Source organism: Trichinella spiralis (genome assembly GCF_000181795.1).
Source record: "Trichinella spiralis strain ISS 195 chromosome Unknown Scfld4, whole genome shotgun sequence".
Lineage (NCBI taxonomy): Eukaryota > Metazoa > Nematoda > Enoplea > Trichinellida > Trichinellidae > Trichinella > Trichinella spiralis.
Genome location: NW_003526943.1, coordinates 5122673 through 5150202, shown reverse-complemented (window position 1 = coordinate 5150202; position 27530 = coordinate 5122673). Strand labels below are relative to the sequence as shown.

Genomic DNA, 27530 nt, shown 5'->3' with positions numbered 1-27530 from the left:
GCACATTCTGCTTTACCCGGTTTAATGATTTTATTTGAATGCTTCTTCAAATCACATTTTAGCCATACTCGAAAATGATAGATGACCAATCTGTGCTCAAATTTTCGATTTTGCAGTTTAAAACATTGTGATTGTTTAAAATTTTATTAACAGTTATTAAAACAATCTGTAAAGTGGAAATGATAAATATTCAAAGCATTTTAAAAATATTTTGTGAATTTTTTTGCTTAATTAAGACTATTTTATGCTTTATTAAACGTGAAATATGCCCAAATATGTTTGAAAATTTTTAATTCACTTTAAAAATTACAAATGCCACAATTTTTGTGAACATGCAGTTTCTTTTATTGCTTTTTGCAGTATGAATGAAAAAAATGTTATATATGTGTATAACCCATTCAATATTCGAAATCTATAATTTGCACAGATGTAAATGAATCAATAATAGCATAATAAATAATTAAACATCTTTCGCCTTATGCTGATTATATATGGTTTAGCTGCTTCATGAAAATAAAATAGTTTAATGTATTATTACAATGGGCAGTCTTCTGCTATATTGTAATATTGCTTGGACAAAACCCAGATTTGCGTAATTTCCTCGGTGATGCAATTATACAACGTTATAATTTTTTAAATTTGTATTATTTAAAAATATATTTAATAAAAAGCAATACATAACAGTGAGATTTCTCCAATATCTGCATGATTGTGATTGATAATTAATTACACGATAAAAACTTCGGGCAACAGTGCCATTTTATCGAATAATGTTTAAATGCAAGGAAAATTATCAAATAAAACAGTTATTTTTAAAGAGAACATCAGAACATGGAACACTGTAACATATCAACTTTAAAAAAAAGAACAAATCACAAAAAGTAATCAAAAGTGCAAAAGAAAGAAATGGGAAAATATTTTTTAAACAACACTTGCTGGTCGTATTCGCAAAAGGCGACCCGTAACTACTGAATAAGGGGGCGGGGGCAGATGAAACGTAAATTCGTCGTTGCAAACTTCATAAGTTGGTGGGCGTGGCCAGCGACTGTGGCATCCTGCCAACAATGTTCGATTTAGCCAAGAAAAGCAGCATCGACTGTAGCCGGCCAACGACGGTGCCGCATGCCATAAAAGATCCACCAAAAGTACAATGATCAAAACACAACCCAACAAATAGCAGAGTGTGCTGAATATTGTTTGTAGCATGGAATGGTTGGTTGCAAAATTCTGTTTTGCAGATGACTGGGAATGCAATTTTGGATGCCACGAAGCAGGCAACACTGTTAAAAGATGAACCAAATTCCGTTCGCCTGCCACATTCCAAGCGATGCACTTGTAATGGCCCGTGTCAGATATACTGGCTGAAGTGATCATCAAATCGCCGAGGGATGTTAGACTGAATCGATCATCAGGCAATATCAAATCGCCGTTCTAAAAAAAAATTAAAAATTCTAACTCATCAGAATTTATAAAATAAACAAGAAATTGAACCAAACAAAAACTGAATATTTTAATATTATTTTAAAGCATGCTTTGTGAAGTTCAATTTTCGCGCAGTTGCTGTTGAAAATGTCGAATGTTCTCAACTTTCACACTGATACACACGAAATGTACATAAAAGTGTTTTATGATTGAATTTGAAACTTTTATTAATTTCAGCTCAGCTAACAAAAATAAAACAACCGACAAACGCTAAAAACAAACTAAGCATCTTCACTGCCGCTGGTTAAAAAGCAACTTTTTAAATGTATTTATTTACTTTTTGACATTCTTCAAACTGAAAATGCATATCTTCTTCTTATTGTTATTCATCAAATTAATTATAAAAAGTGAATAAATCCAAGAAGCGAACTAAAAACCATTAAATCTTGATCTTCAACAATAATCTCAATCAATGCGTTTCGCGTTGACTTGATTGAGATTTAAATTTCAATGTTTTAATATGCACAGAACATCTGCAATTTTAAACATCTTTTTTTAAAACTGTTTTGTGTTTTATTTCAATTTTTTATAAAAAAAACTATCGATCATTTCACCCCCATGACATACGGTTCTTCGCTATTTATTTTTACATATGATATTTCAAAGTTTTACTTTTTTTTCTAAATTTCAAAAAACTCAAGCAAAACAATGCTTGCTTAAAAGTAAATTTTCTTAAAATTTAATCAGAATCATTTCATTTGAAATTTTGTTTTAAAATGTATGTAATTGCAATATTTTTCCAATAAAAGAGTTTAAATATCACTAATAACTAATCAAAATATGCCAAGAAATTTTCTGTTATTGATTTATTTTTAGTTTTCATCTGAGAAATTTCCTGTTGGGCAAATTTTGAATAGCGAACGACGAATTTGTCAGAGGATTTTTGAATCTGCCCTACGAAATGCTTGATTGCTGTTTTGAAGCCAACTTGAGCTTTGCGTATAAAAATAAGTCCAAGCATGCAGTGGATCCTCTTCAAAACTTTTGCGCAAAGCATAGTTGCATTAAAGCAGTGGCTGTAGTTATGGTGTATTATTTTAGTCAATATGTATTTATGAAAACATCAATTAAGTTTCCAAATCGAATGATTCGCAATTCTTGCAAAATCACATCTCAAAATATGATGATGTATAAGAAGCATCATTCTACTAGCATCAATGTTTTCTTAATGTACAAATGCAAACTTTAATTTTTTATTTCACATATATATATACTATTTTATAATAATAATATTATAACAATAATTTTATTGATAAAATGAGGCAATTCTTATTTATGAACTTATATATTCGAATAAAATGAAGCAAACAATATTCATGACCGATATTTCTAAACAAAAGTAGATAGAATAAAAGTAGGCCTTTCACCAGTGACTAACTACATGCTTTCTGTTCCTGTGTTGTTCGTTCTTTCAATTTCTCCATTCAGTGAGAAGAAATTGAAGAGTTTGGGTGACAAAAGAAATTTACAATCACTTTTAAATTCTCTACTTGTAATAATAAAATGTAAATGTTTAACACAATGAAAATGAACTTTTCAATTGGACAATTTTTTGTCAAAATCATTTTCCATCACTGCCATCTGTATAAGATGCATGTATATATATATATATATAAAGGATGTTTAAAAAATGAAAAATTCTTTTAAATACAACTTTTTTTAATTTTCAATTTCATTTACTTCCTCTTTTTATTCAATCAAATAATGCTAGTTGTACACCAGTCCTCAGATAAAATTTTCCAGCTAAACTAATCTGTCGGCAGTTTTACATATAAGTGCACCGAATTTACCATTAAACCATTAGATAGGAAAGTTTGTAGATTCAAACATTTTCGATATTCTTTAATTAAAACTGTAATAAGAAAAGGTGATATAGTTTTTTTTACTTTTTGATTAAAATCCTTATATGTATGATTTTAAGCATAAAACATCATTTTCCAACGTTGTTAGTAAATAAGAATTGTGTTGAATTATTTATCGATGAATGCTTGAAGAAAATTAAGAAATCAAATCTGCATGCAGATTGTCATCAATTAAACAGGCAAATATTGGCATTTGATGAAATGAAGAAAGATTTTTGTGTTTTGTTAGTTTACGCTTTGCGACTTACCCTTTCCCAGCGTACGCTTGGTATTGGAAAGCCGGCTGGCTTGCGACACTTCAGAATCACCGAATGACCGGCAGTGGTTTGCAATAATTGAGCGGCATTTTTGAAGCTCTCATCCAAGTAAACGATCCGTACTCGAGCCACTTGACCGACGGTGCCGTTGCAAAGGCACCAGAACCGACCGCCGTCGCCTGGAACGAAGTGAAAAGCTTGAACAACAATCTCCAACCTCTCTACCTGAAAAGCTACCTTTTCGCAAGCCAACCAACTGTAGTAAGCCAATTTGAGGTTGGTCATCCGGTACTGGTACTTTCATGTCAAATCGAAGAACCAAGTTGCTGTTGGATGTAGAAGTACCGATAACTTGCCCCTCGCGGAACCACGAAGCTCGAGTGCAATTTTCCTCTTGCAAAAGTGGTGAACAAGACAAAGACACGCTACTGGTCTCAGGTGCCAGTAGTTCTCTGACAGTGGAATGATTAGCAAATGAAATTGGCAAAATTAAAATTAAAATCAAAATCTGAACAAACGATAGCATAATTTCGACAACACAAGCAGAAGAAGAGAAATGAGAACAATAATAATATGAAGAAGAAAGCTTTGTAAGAGCAAGTGAGTGGAGTGACTGCCGATCAGGACTGAACAGAGCTAAATGACTGACTGACTGACTGAATGAGTGAAATAAAATTTTGCTCAGCTTTTTCAAGTGCCAGCAGCAGTAAAAACGATGTGCAACTGCCGCAGCTGCAACTGGCGGAAACTAGCCGCTAACAGCTACGTACAGTAATCATGCAGCGGAGCAGCTGTGTGGCATCAATCAAAACTTTTAGCCAACGGACGAACAGAAAGAGTTTCGTCAGTTAGGCTTGTTTTTTTCGACAGCAGCGGCTTGCCAGTTGCTCACCAGTCTCAGTTAGCTGCTGCTGCTGCTGTTGCTGTTGTTGCTGCTGATGTGGACTGAAGCTTCTAGCATAAAGGAAAGAAGCAAGAGAAAAAGAAAGAAGTAATATCAGTAGTTCTAGTTGGATGTGGTCATGAAAATGAGGAACAATAAATCTTCCTGCTTGTGGTTGGTGGAATGAGTGGTGCAAAGCGAAGCTTAAATCAAGACCACCCGATGGCGATCAGCTTAGCTGACCGAAGCTGACCGTGCTCCAGATTCGTTGTGTCGGTTTAAAATTCGGTAAAGCTGAAACGGTGCCGTTCGGTCATCACGCCAAAAGCGCAATTTGTTCTAAAGCTGTCCACAAAACGTTGCCTACGGGTCAGAAGAGGCTGGTCAAACTAGGCAGCGATGAGTGCATTCGGCCAGAAGCGAATTACAAATTTCACACACACACACACATACATTTCATGCTTACTGAAGAAGTTCAACAAAACATAAACAAAGGCAAAACAATAAGCAGTTTTAATAATTTTATTTTAATTGAAAAATAATAAAATAAATGTGCGTAGCTAATTGGTAAATGTTGGTTGCATCAAATTAGATTACTTGCATTTTATTGCTCACTTAAATGTGCAATAATAAAGATTTCAGGTTAAAAGTCAACTTTACTCACACGAATAATTTGCTGCATTCAATTGGCAACCTTATAATTTTGTACTTGAAATGTGATTATTTAAAAATCTTTTTTTTCTATGCATAAAAGTATAACATTAAATAATTTTTCAAAGTAAATGAAGGAAAAAAACTTTTAAATATTAATAAGTTTAATACAACTTAATAATTTTGTTCATTATCGTTCATTCTTTATTTAGCCAATGTATATACGTTGAAATTTTTTACAATAACATTCAGTGATTCATTTATTCGTTAGCATTTATTAATTTTAACTCGAACGTTTAAGTCATATTATGACGTACGTCAGAGTAATACAATAAATCATACTAAAACTACTGTACTTATTAAGCATTATGTAAATTATTCACTGCTCTAATTTTGAATAACCTGACATTCAGTGCTTTGTGTCTTTTATTAGCCATTTCAATTATCTGTAACATTTCATTTGTGATACGTTGTTGCTGAATGCATATTCAATTTTCTCATTGACGGTAAGTTTCTTGAATTATTGCATTTTTAAACGTTTGATGCTAAATTTTATTTTTTAAACTGTGCAGTCAAATTTCTATATCGTTAATTTTGTATTTTATATAGCGATAAAAATCTGCATTAGCAAACAAATGCAATTTAAGGTAATATAAAATTTTCTCTTCATGAACTGAACTATTACTGGAATATTAACAGTTTATTAATTGAAAATTTCGTTTGAAATGGAAATTCTTTTTAATATTTGAGCTAAAAAATATTGCTGTGATTCTTTTTGACTCTTTTAAATTTTAAGTTTAGTATTGTTCTTAATGATTTAGATTTCTATGAGCAGATGAAGTTCTAAACAATCAGATGTTGACACATGACTTCGTAGAGTTTAAGATGTAATAAACAAATAAACATTTTTAGAGCATTTTTACTTTTTCATTAAACAACATTTATACATCAGACATTGTACTTGAACGAGAACAATTGCAAAGTAATTTTACATTTAGGACAAACTATGCTAATTGATTTTTACAAATAGTTATATAACTCTGAATAATGCAGGCAATAGTTCTTAAACGATTGTTTAATTTATATTTAATAAAAATATTTTCAAATAATATTAAATGTATTAGAATATTGTTGTAATTAAAATAAAGATTTTCCAACTTTAGAACCAACAACTGCATTTGAGTAAACACTTGTTGTTGCTTTTTGCTTATCCATTGAGAAATGAATATGAACGAAAGAGATATTGTCAATGATCAAATAGAAAGTAGGCAACACCTTTGGCAACAGATCATTGCTGAATCAAATTTGAACGACGACGTCGAGAACTCTGAAATCAGAAGCATAATCTCAGCTTTGCGCAGCCCTTACACTGACTTGAGCTTATTGCTGACGTGGGCCAAGTTGGATAATACTTTAATTTTACTCAATGGATTTTTTAACAGTACACCAGATGCCTTCTTTCTAAGTCGATTGGGCCGTAAGGGACCGTATATGGTGACTCGAATGTGCGAACAATTATGCACGTTTGTCGTCAACAATGCAACACGTTATAATTATTTGCAGTTGTTGTCAATTGTGAACTGCTTGAAAAAAGCGTACAGCGTTTCTATGTTTGAATACAGATGTAAGAAGCGCAATCGCATTGCTAGCAGTTTTATCAGCAAACAGGTAGTTGATAAAATTAAACTAGTGATAGAAAGCTTTTGGCAGAGTCCGTCGGATTTGATTCGAGAAACGAATAAGGAAATTTTTTCCTGTTGGTTGAATTTATTAAAGATAGTCCGTAAGACGACAAAAAAATGTGAAGAACTGTTTTTGTACTATCTGACATGTTTTTCACCATTTTGTTGGGGAAAGTACACCATTCTTGCGGAATTGGCTCCTCATTGTTCAAAAGAATTTTTCAGCGATCATTTTTCCAAGATATCGGATAATATACAGCTGGCAATGTCCAAAATTAGTGTGGCAGCAAGCGCTTCTTATTTTTATTTGTGTCTTGTTTATTCCATAAAATTTCACCTAAACGATCAAGGTGGTAATAATCCATGGTTGCAAATGCTTGCTCAACTTCTCTCCAGTGACGATGCTGAAACTGCTTCACGCACTACAGCATTTATGCTGCGCTCATTAAGCTACTGTGAGACAGAAACACAAATTGATTTTGTAAGACTTTTGCACAATAAACTGCTCTCTTGCAAGCCCCAAATGAACGACATTTCAGTAATTGATGAAGTGGATTTACATGAAATATCTGGAAACCCGGATCCACTTAAAGCAATTTCTTTATCCAGACGCACTCGACTACGTCGGGCATGTATTGCTTCGCTGAGCGAACTTTTGAGATTTAAGCAATTTGATAAAAATTTCATCAGAAATAATTATTTTGAAGAGATAACAGAAGCACTGGAAAGCGAAGATATCCAGGAAAAAATTCTAGCTTTCAATGTATTTGGAAATTTGTTCAAAACAAACATGTGGGATGACGATTTAGCCGAAAACGTTTGGAACTTTTATTACAGTAATTTTCCAAGATACAGGTAAGATATTTTAATATTATGTAATTTTAAACATTTTCATTTAAAATAATTTCAAAACATATGTTGTTAAATGATGCAGATTTTTACACAGGATACATAATTTTAATGTAAAAACGGTTTACAAAAATATTTGCTAGGTTCATTATTTTTTTGTCATATTGAAGAAAATTATTTTGTCGTTTTTACTGTTCACGTCATGAAATATATTAATTTTTGAGATTAAAAATTTTTTTCATATAAGTGCCATAAGAGCTGTAAGTGTAGCTGTCATACGTGATTTTGCTAATATAAAATTGGGTCTATTATTTTTCAAGACAGAGAAAAGTCCATTATTATTCTACTACCCAACTTACTTGATATTATTTTACGCAAAATTACTTATTTTTTGTGAATTTATGTAAAATCAGTTGAAAAAATAATTTTTTAGCATTACTGAAATTTTCACAGTTGAAAGTACAATTTTAACTGGCTTGTCAACGTTGTTCGACGTAAATGAAAAGTTTAGTGCATTTGTAAAATGCATCGTTAAGAAGGTTATGGAACAACTTTATCCTGGAGCATCACATAAACGCATGCATGTAGCAGTGCATTTTCTATCTAATGTGATGAAATTTTCAAGTAAATTGTATGCCAATATGACCGAATTTCAGAAAGCTCTATATAACGATGAACAACGACCTCATACATTGAATGCATTTGCGAATGTAATTCTTCATATTCATGATAATAACTGTTTGCTATCAGATCTTTGGTTTTGTATCGAATACTTCAGTGAGCTTGCATTTGAGCTTTGTTCTCAACTTAATATACTTTGCTCTCTGGCTGGAAAATGGTTACCGACTTTGAATGACTTTGAAAACGATAAAAACTTAGTTGCACCTTGTCTAGATGAACGTGTTGCGTTTGATCATGTTATTTTCACTTATGTCAAACATTACTACATTCCGCCATCAAAACCTTTGCTCAAAGTTTTAGGAAAGGAATTGCTATCTTATTTGTTATCTCCGCTCAATCTTTTACCTCCGGATATTTTGGCTGTGTTTAAAGACGTCGAACAAGCTGCTGAGCTAATAAATGAACGTGATTTGGGCAAAAAAGTGCCTAAAATATTAAACCATTTGAAAATTTTCCTGCTCAAAGTGATCAATGCAATTTGCTCAACTGGATCACAACCATCGTTGATAAATTTGGAAGGTGCTTACGCAGCTGATACTAAAGATGCCAAATTGCTCATATCTGCTCGTGAACGTTTTTATTTGTTGATCGTGAAACGTGGCTGTCGTCTGTTGAATTGTCTAAGCACAAAATTTCCAGTCAGCAGACTGAACATCTGTCGACTAACAGGAAGTTTTTATTTTCGAGTAGCAACGTTTACAGTCTGTCCACCAGTGTTGAAAATCATAGAGCGATATTTTGAAGAATTCTGCAGAACATATGAAAGCAGTGGCAACAATCCATTTAGAATATTTTCATCTCAGATTATGCAGATGATTTGTGATGAAAGTTCAGTGCAGTGTCAGAGGCGAGGTGGACCTTATCCAGCGTTTATCATGGCAGTGGTTGAAAATGCACCTGCAGAACATTTTGCAGATGTTATAAATCAATTAATTGAAATTCCTTCTAATCTCATTTATAACGACTTTGAAAGTGATACTGTAAATGTGGTCATGTTAAGAGCAGTACATTGTTTGAAAGGGTTTTTGATAAAGCACTCTGGAAGTTCGGATTTGTATCCTTTTCTAAGGCAAATACTATGCGTTTGTATTGGCTTGTTCAGTGCGCATGTGTTTTGGATGCAAGAAGCTGGGTCAGTTTTACTTTCAGGTCTCATTATGAATATGTTTGGCCCTATACATGAATCGGATAAGATTGGCTTGCAGCAGTTCAACACTTACTTTATTTCAATTTGGCAGCAAATTATCAGAACTCTATACACACCGGTGCCTAATTCTAATGATTTACGTCTTATACCGCTGTTGTTCATTTTACGCAAAATTAATGTGGTAGACACCGTTTCAGATAAGAAGCTGGAAGAACAAGTGAAATTAGTAAAAATAGCCTTGGCATCTCATTTGATTACTTTTCCAAATTGGAAAGTGAAGATGATGATTGCAGAAGTGTTGGCCAACATGACCCCCCCTCACATCCGAGCAAAATCTGCCAAAAGAATTATGCAAAAAATGAGAACTGCTCAGATCACGCGCAGTCATAAAGACGCTCTTGTAAAACTACTTTGGCAATTGGCGCCAAATACGTTGTCATCTTGTCCTAGCTTTGCCATTTCTGCGTTGCAGAATTTAAAACCTCGAGCAAACACAGAAGCCACGTCGCAGCCGTGCGGTGGTGGTAGAACCGTATTGTGCAGCGAATCTTTGAGCGATGATGAACCACCAGAATTCTCTCATTTTACCAAAATTGCATCTTCAGAAGCCAAGATGACAAATGCAGTTAGCAGAAGTGTTTCAAATGGGACAAGCGTTTCAGTTAACGTCGATTTCGATACCAAATCAGAATATATATTGCACGAGGAAAAGTCAGTTTGCATGACTGACGACAACTCAATCACTTCCCTTGTTGATAATAGTGCTGCTGTTCATGCAAATTTGGAAGATATTTGTGATCAAAATTGTGATGAAGCAAAATCTTCATCACCTGTTTATTATTCAGATTGTGGTTCATTTACTGATCGTCCATTTTTGTATGTAACAAAGCGCTTTAAACTGAAGCGCATGTCTGTAACTGACAGATGGAAAACTTTGACTGATTGGAATCGAATGCCTGAAAAGTTTCAACAAAGAAGCGGCTTAACTGATGCAGAATTAAAAGCCTATTTGTTTGAATGTTCTATTGGAAAATACGGTGTCACAGCAGGGGCGTTGGCTTTGCCTCTGCTGTCTCGTGTCATGAAATTCAGTAGTTTTGATGCACAAGATGGATGGTTGACTTGGTCAGATTTGGTATTGCAATATGCGAACGATTTTAAACGAACTAGCAGGCGTTTGGCGGCTGCTCACAGTTTAATAATAGGCATTTTTCCATTGCTAAACAAACTGGCGACATTGGAAAATGGCTTGGAATTGCATTGTATAATTCTGATGCTGTTGGAAGATGATGATGAACGTGTGAGACGAGTTTTGTCATTGGCAATTAAATCACTGCCAATAAGAAGAATAATCTACGAATACAGACCAAGCGCTGATATATATGGTGATTATCTTGCTGATCATGTACAGCATCCAGTTCTCGTACGTCGCTTGGTCGACTCTTTTCTCATTTGGCCAACAGAAGCTGTGTGCGATTGTGATATTGATATTCCTTTCACTACCAGATTTGATACTTACCGTGAGCGTTACACGGTGCTAAAGAGGTGCTATCGGATGATTGTACGGATGCACCACAATCAACCAGATGTTGTACAATCAGCTGTTCGAAGAAAACCCTGCGAGCAGTGGAATCTTTATTGCGTGGTATTGAAAGAAGTATTTCATTGGTGGTTTAAGAAATATGAAAAGAATGAAGAAACAATGAATGATCGTCTATTGTTAGTTATTGCTAAATTTAGCTTCTGCGCCAAGATAATGAATATGTGCGGTGTATCAAACAATTTTTTTGATTTTCTCAGTAAGGTTGGAATTGCAACCAACGTTTAAATTATAAATGTGCAATGCATCAGTGATCTTATTTATTATTATTATTCTTTTATGCATGTTTACTGAAGCATATAATAATTATCATTTTATATGTTTGCTTGAATGTTTTCAGTTATAAGTTGTCCATCTGTTAATAAATTTTAGCCAAAATAGTTGTCCTCTGTAATGCTTCGAGATTTTAATGCGAAATGCAATGGATTTTATCTGTTCTTCTGTTTATATCATTCCAATATTATGAAAATACTTTAGAAACAGAAAAGTTTTAAAATATCTAATAAAATCACATTCATCCGTCATGTGTATTTGAAAAAATTTGAAAATTACAGGTACTGGAACAGCGTATAACTGTAGCATGTGATCAGGTTGTCAGGCATGTGATATGTGCCAATCTGATAGATTACTGCAGATATTATTGTTCAACGTAAAATATATTTGAATTTTTAGTAGAACATTTTCCTAAACAGAAGAAATCAGCATTATCAACTGGATCTGATAAAATTACTTATATATTTAAAAAGGAAGTTTTTTCATGATGAAAACACATTAAAATAGATGTAATATCGTTATACAATCGATTACTGCAAAACAAATAACAAACTCTACAATAAAAAAGCGCAATAAATTTAAAAATAGCAAAAATACTACTTGAACTGTGTTGAGATTTAAAGCAAAAATGCTTAAAAGTTAGAAATTAATATATTTCAAATCAATAATTGTGCATTCATTCAATCAAATTGTTGTAGTTTACTTTTATATTTATGTTGCTAAATAATACATGAAGTTATTAAATTAAAAATTTATCACGTTATTGAATCACATGAAATAAAAAATCTGAAAATGGAATTTCAACATAGGAATGATAATTTTATTGTGATTGCTAAACAAAGCATGATTTCGTTAAGTTTTATTGCTGTTTAATTATCAAGGTTACAAAATATCTGTTTTGCTCTACTACTACATTATGTTAGCCCAAAAAATTAAAACTCAACAAAGTTCTGCTTCTGGGCTGTTTATTTAATAATCTACACACACATTATTGTTCAATTATTGTAATTTGATGAAAAACAGCATTATCTACATTGCATCAAAATACAATAAAAAATACGTTGAAATTCTACGAATTACAAATAGAAAAACATGCTTAATTTTGCTGATAATGAAAATTAAAGTACACAAAGAACAACAGCAGCATTGTAATTACAAAAACAGTGAATCGCAAAAATTGGGCTCATATTTTTATATCATATTTATAAATAAAATGGATGCAATATAAAATACTAATTTTTTATTTTGAATTGTCTAAATTCATTATTGCACAACTATTAGCAATAGCATATAAAGATTTATAGCAATAACAACGCAACATACTGCCATGAGTGTTATAACTTATGATTGTACTTCAAAATTAATAATAGATAGATGCATTTAGTTGCTGTTATGATATTAATGCTTATAGTAATAGACCCTAAAACGTGGTTATTGTGAAAATAACAGTCTATCAGTAAGCAGCAGTATCAGTTGGATCACATTTCTTTCACCTCAGTAGTACAAATTATATAAATAAATATATATATCATATACATCAACAACAATAACAATTTAAATATTTTGTGTTGAAAAAAGCTAATTTTGTAAACTACTTTTGAAATTATTTTACAAGGAGAAAAGTAAATACATTTACATTGCAATTTGGATACATTATTATATGAAGTTTAAAGTTTTTAAAAGTTAAACTTATGATTTAAGTTGCTGAACAAGTTATACGTTGCTATACACGTGCTAAGCAAGTTATATATTATATAAATAGAAGTTATTTCTAAATTGCATAATTTTGAAAAGGTGATAGCATATTTTTGATTTTAATTATTGCTATTTTTGATATGATCATTGAGCATTGAAAATTTGCTATTATTAACAAACAATATTTGGTGTTTTCATTTGTTTAGCTTCCCAAAAATGAAAAACGTTGTTTCGTAATTTTAGTTTTATTTATTTATCAACACTTTACATTTGTCATTCAGGTAATTGTTAAATATTTGGTTAATTTCAATATTGATAAACTACACAGTTTCAATTCATTTTGTTTGCGTAAGTTGATGAGGTCATTTTATATTAAGCCTATTTTCAAAATATCTACTATTAATTTAGTAGCTGCTGTGTTTGTCAATGTAATATTTGATGAACATATGTTTTATATATATTCCAAACATCGGTTAGAGCATGCAATAATCTAAAGCAATGCTGGTGATATTGTTTCTTACAGTAATTGCCTGCCTTTTTACGAATACTGAAGAATCGCGGGTAAACTTACAATATGATACGATTAAATTTATTGCACATAAATATTTCACTGATATTAAAATATAGCAGTCAAATTATTTTGAAAATATAGTTAATCAAAGAAGTAACAGTAAAATAGCTAAACTCTTTGAAGCTTCAGTGTGCTGGCAATTAAAAGAGAAAGAGCCTTTTTTAGGCTGCTGCACAAAGGCAATTGCCCCTTCTTAAATCTGTTCTATATACTAAAGATCTAGCCCATTTTCCACATTTCCACAAGGTTTTGGAAGGTATTGATGCTACTACTCCTGTAACTTACACTGGAAGGATTATCTTCATAGCAACGTTGACGAAATGTGAGACATCTTCAAAGGTATAATTGCAAAATATTTTGCAACTAATGAATAATATGATTGCAGTTCATATTTTAGATATCACGTAAGGAAGTTTACCAGAATTGTGAAGAGTCAGGATGTAAATTGAATTGTACACTTACCTACCATTTTCATGAAAGACCAGAAGACTATGGTCTAGTATGTGATCCCATTATTTGACAGTCATACATAGATCACTAAATTCCATTATTTTTACTTTCAAAAAATTCTATAAAATGAAATAAAATAAATAAAACTTGCATCAAAACTTTGATTTTAATGAAACAGAAATATTTATGCTTCTGGAAATATCACGGTAATATAAAGAAAATTTGCTTATATTACAAATCAGCTATTGAAAAGCGCATTCAAGAATTCATTTCAGAAATATTTTGTATTCATTTTCTAAATATTACATGTTAGCATTTAAAAAATATTAATTGTAATGTTAAAAATACAATAATGAAAATTATAATATTAAAATTTAAGAAAATAAGTTTAAAAACCTTAAAAATATATTTCAATTTACAGAGAGAATTGCAAACCTAGCATTCTATACTCAAATAGACTCATAAAATAAAATAGCTATCGCAGTATTCGTATTTAATTGAATGACTATAACATACGTTACATGTTCAAAAACATTCAAAAATTAACTAATTTTTTCACTTCTGATTGCTGAAATGATATGTAATTCTAAATGCATTTTCTGTTCATCAATTTTGCATAGCAATTCTCTGCTTCAACTGTCACCCGCTTGCGCAAATTCAAAACAATGCATAAATGAAAAGTATTCGCTGTTTTCAAGTACTGTTGAAAAATTCAAGCATTCAAAATCAATTTATTGAATTATTTCATTAAAAAATTCCAAGATTATTTTTTCCTCTTATTTTTGTTCTTCAGCCAAACGGGCAGCTTTCTCAACTACTTCTTCAATATTTCCAACCATGTAAAACGCAATTTCTGGATACTGGTCCATTTCACCTAACAAATTATATATATATATATATATATGACTAATACAACCCAAAATTAGAAAAATACAACGAAAACCTTTCAAAATTAATTCAAAACCATGTATGGTTTCTTCAAGAGAAACAAATTTTCCAGGTGTGCCGGTGAACACTTCAGCTACTTGAAACGGTTGAGAAAGAAATCTTTCAATCTTTCTTGCCCTGGATACTGTAAGCTTGTCATCTTCTGATAATTCATCCATACCAAGAATAGCAATGATATCTTGCAAAGATTTGTAATTCTAAATAATTGCAGCATGCAAACAAAAGGCAACAGCAAAAAATAAAGATGCTTGAATTTTACTTGTAAAATTTTCTGAACACCACGAGCTACGTTGTAATGTCGCTCACCAACAATGTTCGGATCCATGATACGTGATGTAGAATCGAGTGGATCTACGGCTGGATAAATTCCCAATTCTGCAATACCACGACTCAAAACTGTCGTGGCATCAAGATGTGCAAATGTTGTGGCAGGAGCGGGATCGGTTAAATCGTCGGCCGGTACGTAAATTGCCTTTTTGGAAAAAACAACATGAAATTACAGCCTGGGAAACCAATATATACTAAATTTACTTGCACGGATGTGATAGAACCTTTCTTGGTCGTTGTAATTCGTTCCTGCATACTACCCATGTCAGTAGCTAATGTTGGTTGATAACCGACAGCAGATGGAATTCGACCCAACAAAGCGGATACTTCCGAACCAGCTTGTGTAAATCTGAAGATATTGTCAATAAACAACAATACATCTTGACCTTCTACGTCTCGAAAGTATTCTGCCACTGTAAGTCCTGTCAGTGCCACACGTGCTCTTGCACCTGGAGGTTCATTCATCTGACCGTACACCAAAGCTACCTAAAATTGTAAATTTGTATTAAAATGAACTGCTAACAACTAATCCATTAATCATACCTTTGAAGTATCACCTTTCAAATCGATAACTTTCGTTTCTATCATTTCATTATACAAATCATTGCCTTCTCGAGTACGCTCACCCACACCTGCAAATACTGAATAACCACCATGGGCTTTTGCCACGTTGTTTATCAACTCCATGATAAGCACAGTTTTTCCAACTCCCGCGCCACCGAATAATCCTTAAAATTTTTAAATAAATAATTATCATTAAACACATATTAAAGGCAGAATTTCTACTTACCAATTTTTCCACCTTTAGCATAAGGAGCGAGCAAATCGACAACTTTTATTCCAGTAGTCAAAATTTCTTGCGCTACACTCATTTCTACGAATTCTGGTGCATCTTGATGAATGGAAGCAAATCTAACATTCAAAATTCAATCAGTGCTTAAAAATTACATTTCTGAATTCTCAAATTATTAACTTGGTCATAGTCCTCCCCACAAAACTGTAAAATATTCATATCAGAATATATATATATGTCTGAAATATTTAATTCATCATAAGTTGCAGCTTTCCACAACCTTACCTTGTCGTAGTGATTGGTCCTCGTTCATCAATCGGCTCTCCAATTACGTTCATAATTCTACCAAGTGTTCCTGGTCCAACAGGAATTTTAATTGGTGAACCAGAATCGACAACCTCTTGCCCTCGAACCAAACCTTCAGTACCATCCATTGCAATTGTACGCACTACATTTTCTCCTGTAGAATAAAATAATTTACTTCATCTACATTTTGTTTTAACCAAATGCATACAAAATAATTCATATGAATGTTTCATAACATTTAACTCACACAAAAATGTTATCATCTATGAAATGCAGCTTACAAAGCAGTATAATCAGATTTTCAACTGCAAACTGTTTTTAAAGCAAATTTTAAACAATTCTCATCAAAATCAGAAAATTCCTACCCAAATGCTGAGCTACTTCAAGCACAAGCCTGGGTTTATGATCTTGCACTTCCAGAGCATTTAAAATCGGTGGTAGACCTTCTTCAAAATGAACATCCACAACGGCACCAATTACGGCAGTTATTCTTCCAACTGCAGATTTCGATTTTGGTGCAGCAGATGTAGCACCCTGTGGCTGGGCAGTTGCAGATGCGGCATAATTACGTTGTAGAACATTTGAAAATGATTTTCCGTTTAACTTTAAAAACCCTTAAAAATAAAATTTTTAATTACAAGAAAGTACAAAAAGAAGCAATTTCATTGCAAGAAGAAAGTAAACATTAATATCAAAATCAATAATGAATCATTTAGTTAAAATTACTAATATAAAAGTTAAAAAACAGTAAGCAAAATAATTTAAATTACTCCATAAGTAGATATAGACACAGAAGATTATAAAAGTAAACAATGAAACCTAAAATTGCAAATATGTAAATCTTACGATCAAAGAAACCAATTCAAACGTGTAAGTGAACAACATACTTATAGTTACAGAAATCGAAAACAACAAAACTGTAAATAGAAAAGATTTCTAAACACATATTTTAATGTTTGACATAATGATGATAACATGAAATAAAAAAATTACTGAAAATTCGTTATTTCAAAAATATAAACAGAAATGTTCAGAATTTTCAAACTGCAGCTGCAAATTAATGTATATTTAAACATCTTCCTAATTTAAAAAAATAAAGCAGTCAAGCAGTTTATTCAATCTTTACAGATAATAACAAAATAACAGAAAATATAATTCTAAATCTTTTACCATTAATAAAGTTGCAGTGAATTATTCTAGTATGCAAACATTCAGAAGAAAATTTAGCGCAACCATTGAAACCAGAGACTTTAAAAATTCTAGCAACCAAGCAACGATTTACACTTCTCAAAGTACTGAAAGACATCTTCATCTAACCAAGACAATCCCCAAAAACGACAGCGTTGCACTCATTACAGTGTTAAGACATTGAATGTCAAGTGAAAATATTTGTATCTTTATTAAAATTAAAATTTCAACTTTAAATATAGTAAACATATATTTAAATCTAATTATTTTTTGAATTAAAATAGAAGTATATTTTATTTTACTTTGTTGCAAAGTGAAAAAATAATTACAGTAATCCTCCTAAAATTTCAAGTTAAATAAGATTATTTTATGCGAAAAAAGATGAGATTTTTGTATTAATTTAAGCATTGAGTTTATATATTTCTAATTTAAAATATATTTATTTCAAACGTATTTTAAAATAAATTTATAAAATCTTGAAAAGTAAATAAAGTATAAAAATATGTATAAGGAGACTATTTATATATTTTTTGAATAAAATGACGTTTTTATAAGAACAAAAACAAAAAGTGAAGAAATGCATAAATGCCAGTTTCAATTTTTACAGTATGACACAAGTAGGTGTCATTGTAATTTTGCTTTTCGATCAACAGTTATGGTTGAAATTTTTGCAAATGGATGAAGTATGTAAAAAGCAGTTATGGTCTGGAGCGGGTAAGCGCATATTGGCGCCAATGGTTCGAATTAGTACACTGCCATTTCGTCTTATGTGCCTCGATTATGGTGCTGATTTAGTATTTACAGAAGAAATTGTCGATCAGAAAATTATTGGTTGCAGGAGAAAAATTAACGAACACCTTGGAACCATCGACTTCTGTTCAGAGGGAGATAATTTTCCCAGATTTCGTACCTCTTCTAAAGAGACTAATAAATTGGTATTTCAAATAGGAACCAGTGACGGAGAAAAAGCTTTGGCTGCAGCTCGAGTTGTCGAACAGGATGTGGCTGGAATTGATGTCAACATGGGATGTCCGAAACCTTTTTCACTGCTAGGTGGAATGGGCGCAGCTTTACTTGAGCAGCGTGAAAAAGTGAGGAGCATTTTAACTATGCTAGTTGAAAATATTTCCAAGCCAGTTTCTTGTAAAATACGCGTTTTGCCCAGTGTCGAAGACACCGTTGATTTATGTCGTCTGATTGAAGAATGTGGCGTCCAAGCAATTACTATCCATGGACGAACGACATCAGAACGAGCTCAACATCCGAACAGGGATGACTTCATTGCGGAAGTTGCTCGTGCAGTGCGCATTCCTGTCATTTGCAATGGCGGCTCTTCTGAAATACGTCACCATACGGATATAGAAAATTTTCGTCTGAAATGCCACGCTACACATGCAATGATTGCTCGTGCCGCGATTGTCAGTCCGTCAATTTTTCAATCAGACGGTTTTGATGATTTTAAAACGGTAGTTTCACGTTACATCAGTTACGCTGTAAAGTATGAAGAATGTGTTCAACTTGTAAAATATACAATTCAAAGGATGTCTAGAGAACGGCATGATTTTGTGAAAATCATTCAAGAAACTGCAGCAGCTGCTACAATGTATGAAATTTGTCAGGTGTGGGGAATGGAGAAAATATACGAAGATCGAGTCAAATCGTTGCAAAAAAGTATGGAATGCAACAGACTGAGAAAAACATTCGAAGGTGAAACTTTTTCATTAAAAGTCAATTACGTTAGAAAGCATTTCAAGCTCAAAACTCCAAAATTACTTTTACATCAGTGGTGTAGAGAAACAAATCGTCGTCAACCGGTCTATCACACGGAACAGAGAAGTAGTGATCGGAAATTTAACAGCTATGTTACTTTAGATAATAAGCATTTCAAATCTGAATTGTGGATCTCAAATAAGCGGTATTCGGAGCATTCGGCAGCTCTAGTCGCCATAATTTATTTAGGACTGACGAAACTTCTTCCAGAGAAATGTTTAAATGAAATGTCTTTGGATCATAATATTTCAGCATTTTTGTAAGTGTTTAAATTATATTAAACACAAAATATGAATTATGAAAGTTCTATTTTAAATTGCGCGATATTTACGTATGTAAAATGCGAGAAATACATCATAATTTTCTCGTTTCTTTTCGGACAGTATACCTTGAATGTAAAGTTACATGAAAATTGCAGCAAAAGTCACAAGTAGATTAATTTTCTATTACTGTTTGATACTTGATTTTCTTCAATGGACCAATAATACATTGAAATAAATATCAATTTTGAAGTGTAATTCAATAATTCAAAATAAAAATATTTAATTCTTGATTTACAGTAACATAACTTTATTTACCGTAATAGTAGGTCACGGAAATAAAAAATGTGCAGTTGCTTGTGATTTTAGAGTTATTTATTGGTGTTTTCTTTGCTCTTACTGAAGTAGTTTTTGATTTGCAAACTTAAAACAATACGATGTTTTGGAAATTGTTAGTAAGCAATGATTCGGTGTGCCCGAATGGGGTTGGCTGGATCTACGAGTATTTTGGTGAATGTGTGGAAACGGACATGCAACTGGCGTCCTTTTGGATTGGTATAATATCGTTGATGATGTGGTTTTTTCCGCTTTTTCCCCAGCTCTACACTAATTATAAAAGAGGTCACTGTAATGATGCCTTGTCTGTTTACTTTTTGTTGCTTTGGTTTTTGGGTGATTCGCTGAATCTTACCGGAGCTGTACTTACGAAACAGCTACCCACTCAAATTTTTGTTGCCATTTATTATGTGTTTCAAGATTTGATAATATTAATACAATACTTTTACTATAAAATGAAGAATGAATGGCGAAATCACTTTGCACGCGATCTTGGCTCTGGCTCGCTTCGATGCTTACTTATTCCTGCTGCTGTTCAAACTTTAGCAGTTAGTCAGTTCTATGAAGTTGATGAAGTCGATGGCGCTGTTTTCCATGGTTCTGTCGATCAGCTTGGCTACGCCATGGGTATAGTTTCGTGTATTTGTTACATTTCCAGTCGTTTTCCACAACTGTATAAAAATTTTCGTCGAAAATCAACCAGAGGCATCAACATGTGGATGTTTTATCTTATTTTTGCAGCAAATTTTACATACGGTCTATCTGTATGTTTAGGTGGGGTTGATGAAGATTATTTTGTTCGTCATATGCCTTGGCTTCTCGGAAGTTTAGGTTGTTGTTTTCTTGACATTTTCACTATAGCTCAGTACTTTCTGTATCGGTCTAGTTTGAATGATTCTCAAGACACACCAATTTTACAAACTACAGAAGATTTTCAATAATGCTTTTTAGTGTGAAATTGTTTTTTTCAGTGTTTTGTCATATGTTTATACTGTTTTTTCCGGGTAGTCATTTAAATGAAATTGTTTCGTTTGTATGTTGTTAATAAAAGAATAAAGCAATATATATTATTACGTGAAGTATTTTCAACAACTCTTTGTTGTATTTTCAATGCAAATAAAAGCTCAAGTACATATTTCCCAAAAAACGAGCACGTGCGTACATTGTTCTTTTGTTGCAATTATTTCGACAATGTTATACAATTTTATTTACTTTCTCACTAATCAATATTTCATTTAATTTAATCAGTTTCAAATATTTTGTTTAAAAGCCGGAAATTTCAAATAAACGCTTTAATATAGCATTATAAGAAATAATACTTTATTTTTAAAAATACTGTAGTTCTAAATTAGGTATTATTTCGGTTGACTCTTTTTTTTAATTTTTGAGCTAGTTTTAATTTATCATTTCATAAATATTGAAAAATTGCTTTAATTAAAAAAAAATTAATGTAATTTTAAAAATATTTTTAAAAATTAGTTTTATTTTTTTACGTTTTAGTTGAATTATGTTGTCACGTTCTCTTCGAGCTGAGACACGTAATCGGAGTAAAGAAGAAGTAAAACGTGTGATTAATACGATTGAACGTGTTAGAAAATGGTAAGCAGGCATGAAATTTAAAATTAAATTTGAAAAAACTGCCCACCATCAAACTGTTTAAATAAGTCTGAATTTGAGTTGCTTGCGTTTGTTTGATTTTGATTGAATTGATTTTTGCTTTTGATTTTTCATTACTCTTTTTGTGACAAGTAACATTTTCTATTTTAAAGGGAGCAACGATGGGTCACATTGAGAGATTCAACTGTGCGAGTTTTAAAATGGATTCCAGGTATGTTGCATATGGTGTTAATTTTCACCTAAACTACTTAAATTTGACTGATCTTCTTTTTAAGTGACTGAATCAGAAAGTTTAGTTACAGTAAGTGTGCTCTTATGATATATTGCAAATAAATAATATTTTAAATTATTTTTTAAAATACGTGTGGAATCTATTTTACTGTTTAATGGCAATGATTTTATAGAATCGCAAGGCTCCGACATCGGTAAATATAACAAAATTGACGAATGAAAATGCTGAATCGTCACAGGATAGTACCGATTACATTTTGGATTGTAGGCCCATTTTTAAATTATGTGTTACATTTAATTTAATTTAATTTAATTTATATTGCACTTATATTGTAGATGAAGGACAAGAAAGCGACCAGAAGGCGAGTTCTAATTTTTCTGAAACAAATGATGATTCAAATGGTAATATTTTTTTACTCATATACTTTTACTGTTTTATGATTTTGTAGCATTTTCTGAGCCATGCTTCGATAGTGATTCAAATCAGGCTATAATGAACAATGGAATGTCAAATCAAGTTACTGGAGCATCGGATTTCAGTGATTTAAGTAAGTTTATTTTAATGAAATGTTGATGGTCTTTACTGATTTTAACTGGAATTAATAATTTATGAATATATTTGATGAAATTGCTTTATTTTTTAGTGAAAAATGAACAAGCTGCCTTAAATAGCAAGGAAGAAGAAAATGACAAATTGTCAGAAGAGCCTGAAATGAAACGGAGGAAGAACCTTTGACTTTACATTTAATTATATATATATACATATATATTGCAGTTTAATGTGTAAATTTGGCGCATTTACATTTTGATGTTGTTTTGTGTATTCGTCTAATGTGTGCTGCTTGTTAAATACTTTCGTCCAGATTGATTGCTGCTGGTCAGTTATTCATAACTATAGTTTGATATTTTTAATTTTTTTTCTTGTGTTGTGAACAAGACGGTTGCTTTTTATTAAAATGTTCAAATCAGAACTGAATTCAACAATTGAATCAGAATAATGAACGGTAAATATTTCACATTGTTATTCTGGTGGAGTATTTCTGTCAATTTCAGGCGTTGTTTAAGTTTTAAATTAGCTTTAACTTGAAATTTGCTATTAAAATGAAGTTGTTGTAGTACAATAAATTAATTGAACTTTTATAATTACGTTGGTTTTTGTTTTTATCAATGTAATGATATCGAACAGATAAAGTGCATAGCATTTTTTAATTTTTGAAAACAAAAACAGTTCCAGATAGCACGGGCACAGTAAAGATATGCTATCAATGATAAAAGTATTCTTATTATAACTTGCTGAATATTCTAAAAAGGCAATGATATCTTAAAGCAGATGGTAATATCTATATCAAGCAAGACGTTTACAAACAAATAAATGGCTCATTCATCATTGTGAAAGCATGATTTTTAACACGATATAACCAATTTATAACAACGGCAGCAGCATATTTGGCTTCGAAACAACTTGCAAATAAAATAAAATAAATAACAGCGATTTTTTTTCATTTATAATGTAACTGGTTCGCATACACCATTTACAACTGTATAGCCGGTACAGCATTTTTCTTTGCATGGCACTTCTACGGATTGCATTCTAAATAAAAAATTAGCAAATACAATGAAAAGCATTGCTATAATCAAGAAATTAGTTTTAAAATTGTCAAAAATTTGCAAATTACAAAACTATTTGTACGAACTAAATTTAAAATTATAATTAGAAAAAAATGAACTTTTCTAGAGGAGCTTTTTAAATAGATGCAAAAAATGTAATGTTTCTTCATACGCTTCACATCGAAATAGACCCCACAATCCGCAGGATACTGAAACCAATTTTTCTTCTTTGCATTTTTCACAAGGTACATTTCCGCAGCTCTGCACACTTGTAGATTCACCGCTAAAAGCAGAAACAAATTGTTGAGCTTTTTCAGGATTATATTCAATTCGTTCGCCATATTCTGTTACGCGCATAAGGAATCTTTTGGACATTTCCGTTGTCGTGTTTGCACGCCGCAGCCACCGCAGGATACGCTACACGGACTCCATTCTCCCCATTTTTCCCATTCGCCAGAAGGTGGAACTGTAAAATGAAACGGAATGAAAAAATAATAATTAATTATTTTTTTAAATCCATAATTGATCATGAATAAAAAAGATGCTCCACCATTTCACACGCATTGCACGCAGTTCAGGAAAAATGATTTTAAAATGATCACTTAAGCTTCTTTTTCTAATTTAAATATTTAATGCGCATTCTAAATTTTATCTGAAGCTACATTCAAGCGGTTAAACTACTGTGCTGTGTGGCATACCTGAACGAATGGATCGCAGCCTTTCGCCTTTCACCACTAAAATATAACTGTATATTTGTAAATGTAATTAATTTTCTTACAAATTATCTTTTAAAAAATTATTTCAAGCTTCATTTATAATGCGTCATTTTCTTAATTTACATCTCAGTAATATAATTTTATGAATTTATAAATTTTTTCTTGTAAAAAAAACTATATTTAATATATATATATATATATGATTTAGCTGCATAATGCGCGGTAACTATGATATTTCCATATCATAACAAATGCAAATCTGTTGACAGAAGAAATTGAATTTTGAAAATTAAGTTCTTCCTTCAAAAATTACCTGCTCGTACTCTGGCACGAAATCCTAGACCAGAACGATAAAACGAGCGGAATAAAACCAGCATATCAGTCGTTGATGAATAAATTCTTTGCTTTGGAATATTGTGACAACAAAGTCTAAATAAATTTAAAATTATGATACTATTTAAAAAGGAATAATAAAAATTAAATTTTTTACCTCATTCCTGTGTTGGCAAAATCGCTAGAATTTCGAATTTCAATGTAGTCCATGCAAAGAGAATGTTCCGCCTTGCAATAAATGTCGAAACGTTCTATAAATTCCAACTCTACACGCAGACCATCCGAAGCCTTAAAGTTGTCTGTTTATTTATTTTTAATAAATTTCAAAATAAAAACAAACAAACCCTGAACAACCAGCTGCATTCTTGTCCAGCTTTGAACGCCTTTGGATAATTGGGAGAGCTGAAATAATGCCATCGACTTTTAACTGCAACCAGTCCACCACAATTTGCATCTAAAATTGTACATTCATTTATTCAAATTACAAATAAAATTGCTTGCATGCTTGGTGGAAAAGGATATTGTGCAAAATGTTGCAAATGTTTCGTTCACAAAGTGAAAGGATTTTAAAATTCAAAATTTAAATTTAAAAATAGCTAGAAAATTCAGCTAATGTAATATAGAATGGAACGTTATTTGCGACTGTTCTACGTTAGCAAACAATTTTCCCATTTCCGGCCTGTCAACTCAGATAGCCAAGTAAACAGTAAACAAGTTTAATATTTGTCGCAAAACCAGGTACAGGTTGTGATGTAAAAATTTTGGTTTTCATTGTTTACTGTTTATTGTGAAAGCTTTTTGCTCAATCACTATCATTACTGTAAAAGAGCGAGAGAAAATTGCTCACCAAAACCAGGCATGACGATTTCACAAAGTTTGCCTGTAAAACCGTCAGGGCAACGGCAACGGCTGCATTTCTTCGGATCTGTATAGCCTCCACGTTGACAATTCAAAGGGGTGCAAACGTCTGAAAAATTTCATTTGCACACGCATGTCAATTATTTCATTTGTTGTTGTTGTTGTTGTTCGAGAACTTACGACTACAGTAAATTTGATTCATCAAGCGAATATCATTGAATGATAAATGATCACGTTGACCAATCGTCCTTTGATAATTTTGAACATTTGTCAATAGGGTGTACAAATCACCATTTTTGGCAAAAGCCTAAAAACAACAACCACTGATACTATTGAATGAAGATTCAAATGAGCATACAATGTATACTTTACTCCTATAGTGCATGATGGAACCATAATCATACGGTATACCTTTGGAATCCACTTCTCGGGTTTGCTCTTTAAGAAATTGAGCCAACGAGCCTTCATCAATATTTCTCCACACCACATTTACAAAACGATCTCTGTCCGGACGAGATTGTTCATGCCAAAAGCCCAACGCATGCGCCACTTCATGAGCAATCACTCCCAACTGAAATGTCGTTCTTTTTAATGAAAACCTTTTCCAACCAACCAATCTTAACTCACCTTCATACAATCCAACGACAGAGAAACATACTGAGGTTCTTTCATTGGATTTCGACCAACATTCGAAGCACATCCATCTACATCAGTGAAAATTATCCGATTTCCCTTCGGCGTGTCGAAGCGTCTTCGGAAACGCAGGCAAGTAACATTTTCCCAGTGCTTCAACGCCAATTCTATAAGTCGTTCTTGCTTTGAAGCTACAAAATATTAATGCTTTAAGTTTTTCTTTTAAATAATTAATTTCCATCTTAATTACTGTGCGATCCGTCGAAACTGTAATCAATCGGCACAGATGAATCCCAATGCCTTGCGTTCAAAGCGATAAATTTGCGCTTTTGACGTCGATCATTTTTATGCACAAGTGAAGAATAAAGCTCTTCAGCTTGTTCAGGTGTCAGCACAATATCACCTGCAAAAAGTAAAAATAATGAAACAAATGTTTGAAACAACTTTATCCACTTTTGTTACCTTCGTAATGGCTGCCACTTTCTTCGGGACTTTTCCCATGCGGATCGCTGTCCATAAATCGTCCCGGTTGCTCTTTGTGCGGTTTGTGCTTCAAATAATCTATTGAAGAATTCGAAGCATTTTTACGCTGATCTTGCAATCTTCGATGAAAACTATCCTCCGATTGATACAGGTTTGCTTCTATCTGAAAAAAAGCTACTTGTTCATTTTTACATTTGAACAAAATAACATTGCACAAAAAAGTACTTTTATTGGCACAAAATTCACTATTTGATTTTAAAATGATTTTCATTCATGTCAACAGAACCGAATACAAAATGAATATTTAATATTAAATTTAATTCAGTTTACAAGCAGCTTTCATCATGTTGTATTTTTATTGTTCAATGACAAACTCTGCATATTCAAAAAGCAAAAAAAAATAAACTGGAAAATAATTTCAATGAAAAAACATAACATTGCTATGTATGAAATTAGTTCTTGTTTTTTTTTACAAATACCACCTTTATCAAAAAATCATTATTTTCAATTGAAAGCTTCATTTCGTTGTCACATTTTTGTTTGTAATGTTGAATTGAAGAAAACACCGAAATATAATGTCTAATTTATAATGTTTTCACATTTTGTGGGCATAATATGTCATTTAATTGCGTTTATCTCGTATTGGGTTTGAAAATCGAAATCACCTTGAACTGCAAATCTAAATTGGATGAGAATAACTTTTTACACAATTAGTCCAGTTGAATATTCCAAATTTAAAAGTTTAACTTTTCAAAATTAAACGATGCATGGATGTTGGACATTGTTGAAAAAACTTTCAACTGCACAAGCGGATGCTTGAAATTATACTTCATTTTGTAAAAGAAAACTGGAAAAATCATGTCAAGTATATCGGTAGAAGGTGACGGGTAAAAATTATTATTCCATTGCTATGGAGTTGAAGAATTGAACAGATTTTACAATTTGACACAATTGGATAAATTGAAAAACAATTGAACAACTTATGCGGCGCATACAACTGTATTGGGTGATGTGATGCGAAGCGAGAAGGGGGAAATGAA

General features: G+C 32.1%; 6 protein-coding genes across 6 annotated transcripts; 3 read left to right on the top strand and 3 right to left on the bottom strand.

Moving 5' to 3' along the window:
* Window positions 1–921: 921 nt before the first annotated feature.
* On the bottom strand, window positions 922–5572 carry Tsp_01299 (putative immunoglobulin I-set domain protein). Its single transcript, XM_003377043.1, has 4 exons — window positions 5538–5572; window positions 3839–4257; window positions 3593–3780; window positions 922–1431 (listed from the first exon to the last, which is right to left on the bottom strand). Exons 1-4 carry the CDS (start codon window positions 5570–5572, stop codon window positions 922–924), a joined length of 1152 nt encoding a protein of 383 aa, XP_003377091.1.
* A 784-nt stretch (window positions 5573–6356) lies between these two features.
* Window positions 6357–11747, top strand: Tsp_01300 (conserved hypothetical protein). The gene is made up of 3 exons (XM_003377042.1): window positions 6357–7672; window positions 8100–11298; window positions 11649–11747. The coding sequence occupies exons 1-3, from the start codon at window positions 6357–6359 to the stop codon at window positions 11745–11747; spliced, it is 4614 nt and encodes a 1537-aa protein (XP_003377090.1).
* Window positions 11748–14859: 3112 nt separating this feature from the next.
* Window positions 14860–18273, bottom strand: Tsp_01301 (ATP synthase F1, beta subunit). The gene is made up of 13 exons (XM_003377041.1): window positions 18251–18273; window positions 17975–17984; window positions 17775–17852; window positions 16823–17060; window positions 16437–16611; window positions 16332–16355; window positions 16149–16270; window positions 15902–16086; window positions 15729–15844; window positions 15563–15707; window positions 15291–15503; window positions 15027–15228; window positions 14860–14957 (listed from the first exon to the last, which is right to left on the bottom strand). The coding sequence occupies exons 1-13, from the start codon at window positions 18271–18273 to the stop codon at window positions 14860–14862; spliced, it is 1629 nt and encodes a 542-aa protein (XP_003377089.1).
* A 106-nt stretch (window positions 18274–18379) lies between these two features.
* Window positions 18380–20952, top strand: Tsp_01302 (tRNA-dihydrouridine synthase 2). Its single transcript, XM_003377040.1, has 3 exons — window positions 18380–19674; window positions 19976–20034; window positions 20132–20952. Exons 1-3 carry the CDS (start codon window positions 18380–18382, stop codon window positions 20950–20952), a joined length of 2175 nt encoding a protein of 724 aa, XP_003377088.1.
* Window positions 20953–21518: 566 nt separating this feature from the next.
* Window positions 21519–22595, top strand: Tsp_01303 (b-cell CLL/lymphoma 7 protein family member B). Its single transcript, XM_003377039.1, has 7 exons — window positions 21519–21610; window positions 21781–21839; window positions 21904–21929; window positions 22033–22123; window positions 22196–22261; window positions 22309–22407; window positions 22504–22595. Exons 1-7 carry the CDS (start codon window positions 21519–21521, stop codon window positions 22593–22595), a joined length of 525 nt encoding a protein of 174 aa, XP_003377087.1.
* A 767-nt stretch (window positions 22596–23362) lies between these two features.
* Tsp_01304 (zinc metalloproteinase dpy-31) lies at window positions 23363–27323 on the bottom strand. The gene is made up of 14 exons (XM_003377038.1): window positions 27285–27323; window positions 26470–26653; window positions 26258–26410; window positions 26002–26198; window positions 25742–25945; window positions 25555–25681; window positions 25364–25483; window positions 24861–24970; window positions 24674–24804; window positions 24497–24612; window positions 24166–24201; window positions 23819–23933; window positions 23640–23750; window positions 23363–23450 (listed from the first exon to the last, which is right to left on the bottom strand). The coding sequence occupies exons 1-14, from the start codon at window positions 27321–27323 to the stop codon at window positions 23363–23365; spliced, it is 1731 nt and encodes a 576-aa protein (XP_003377086.1).
* Window positions 27324–27530: the final 207 nt, after the last annotated feature.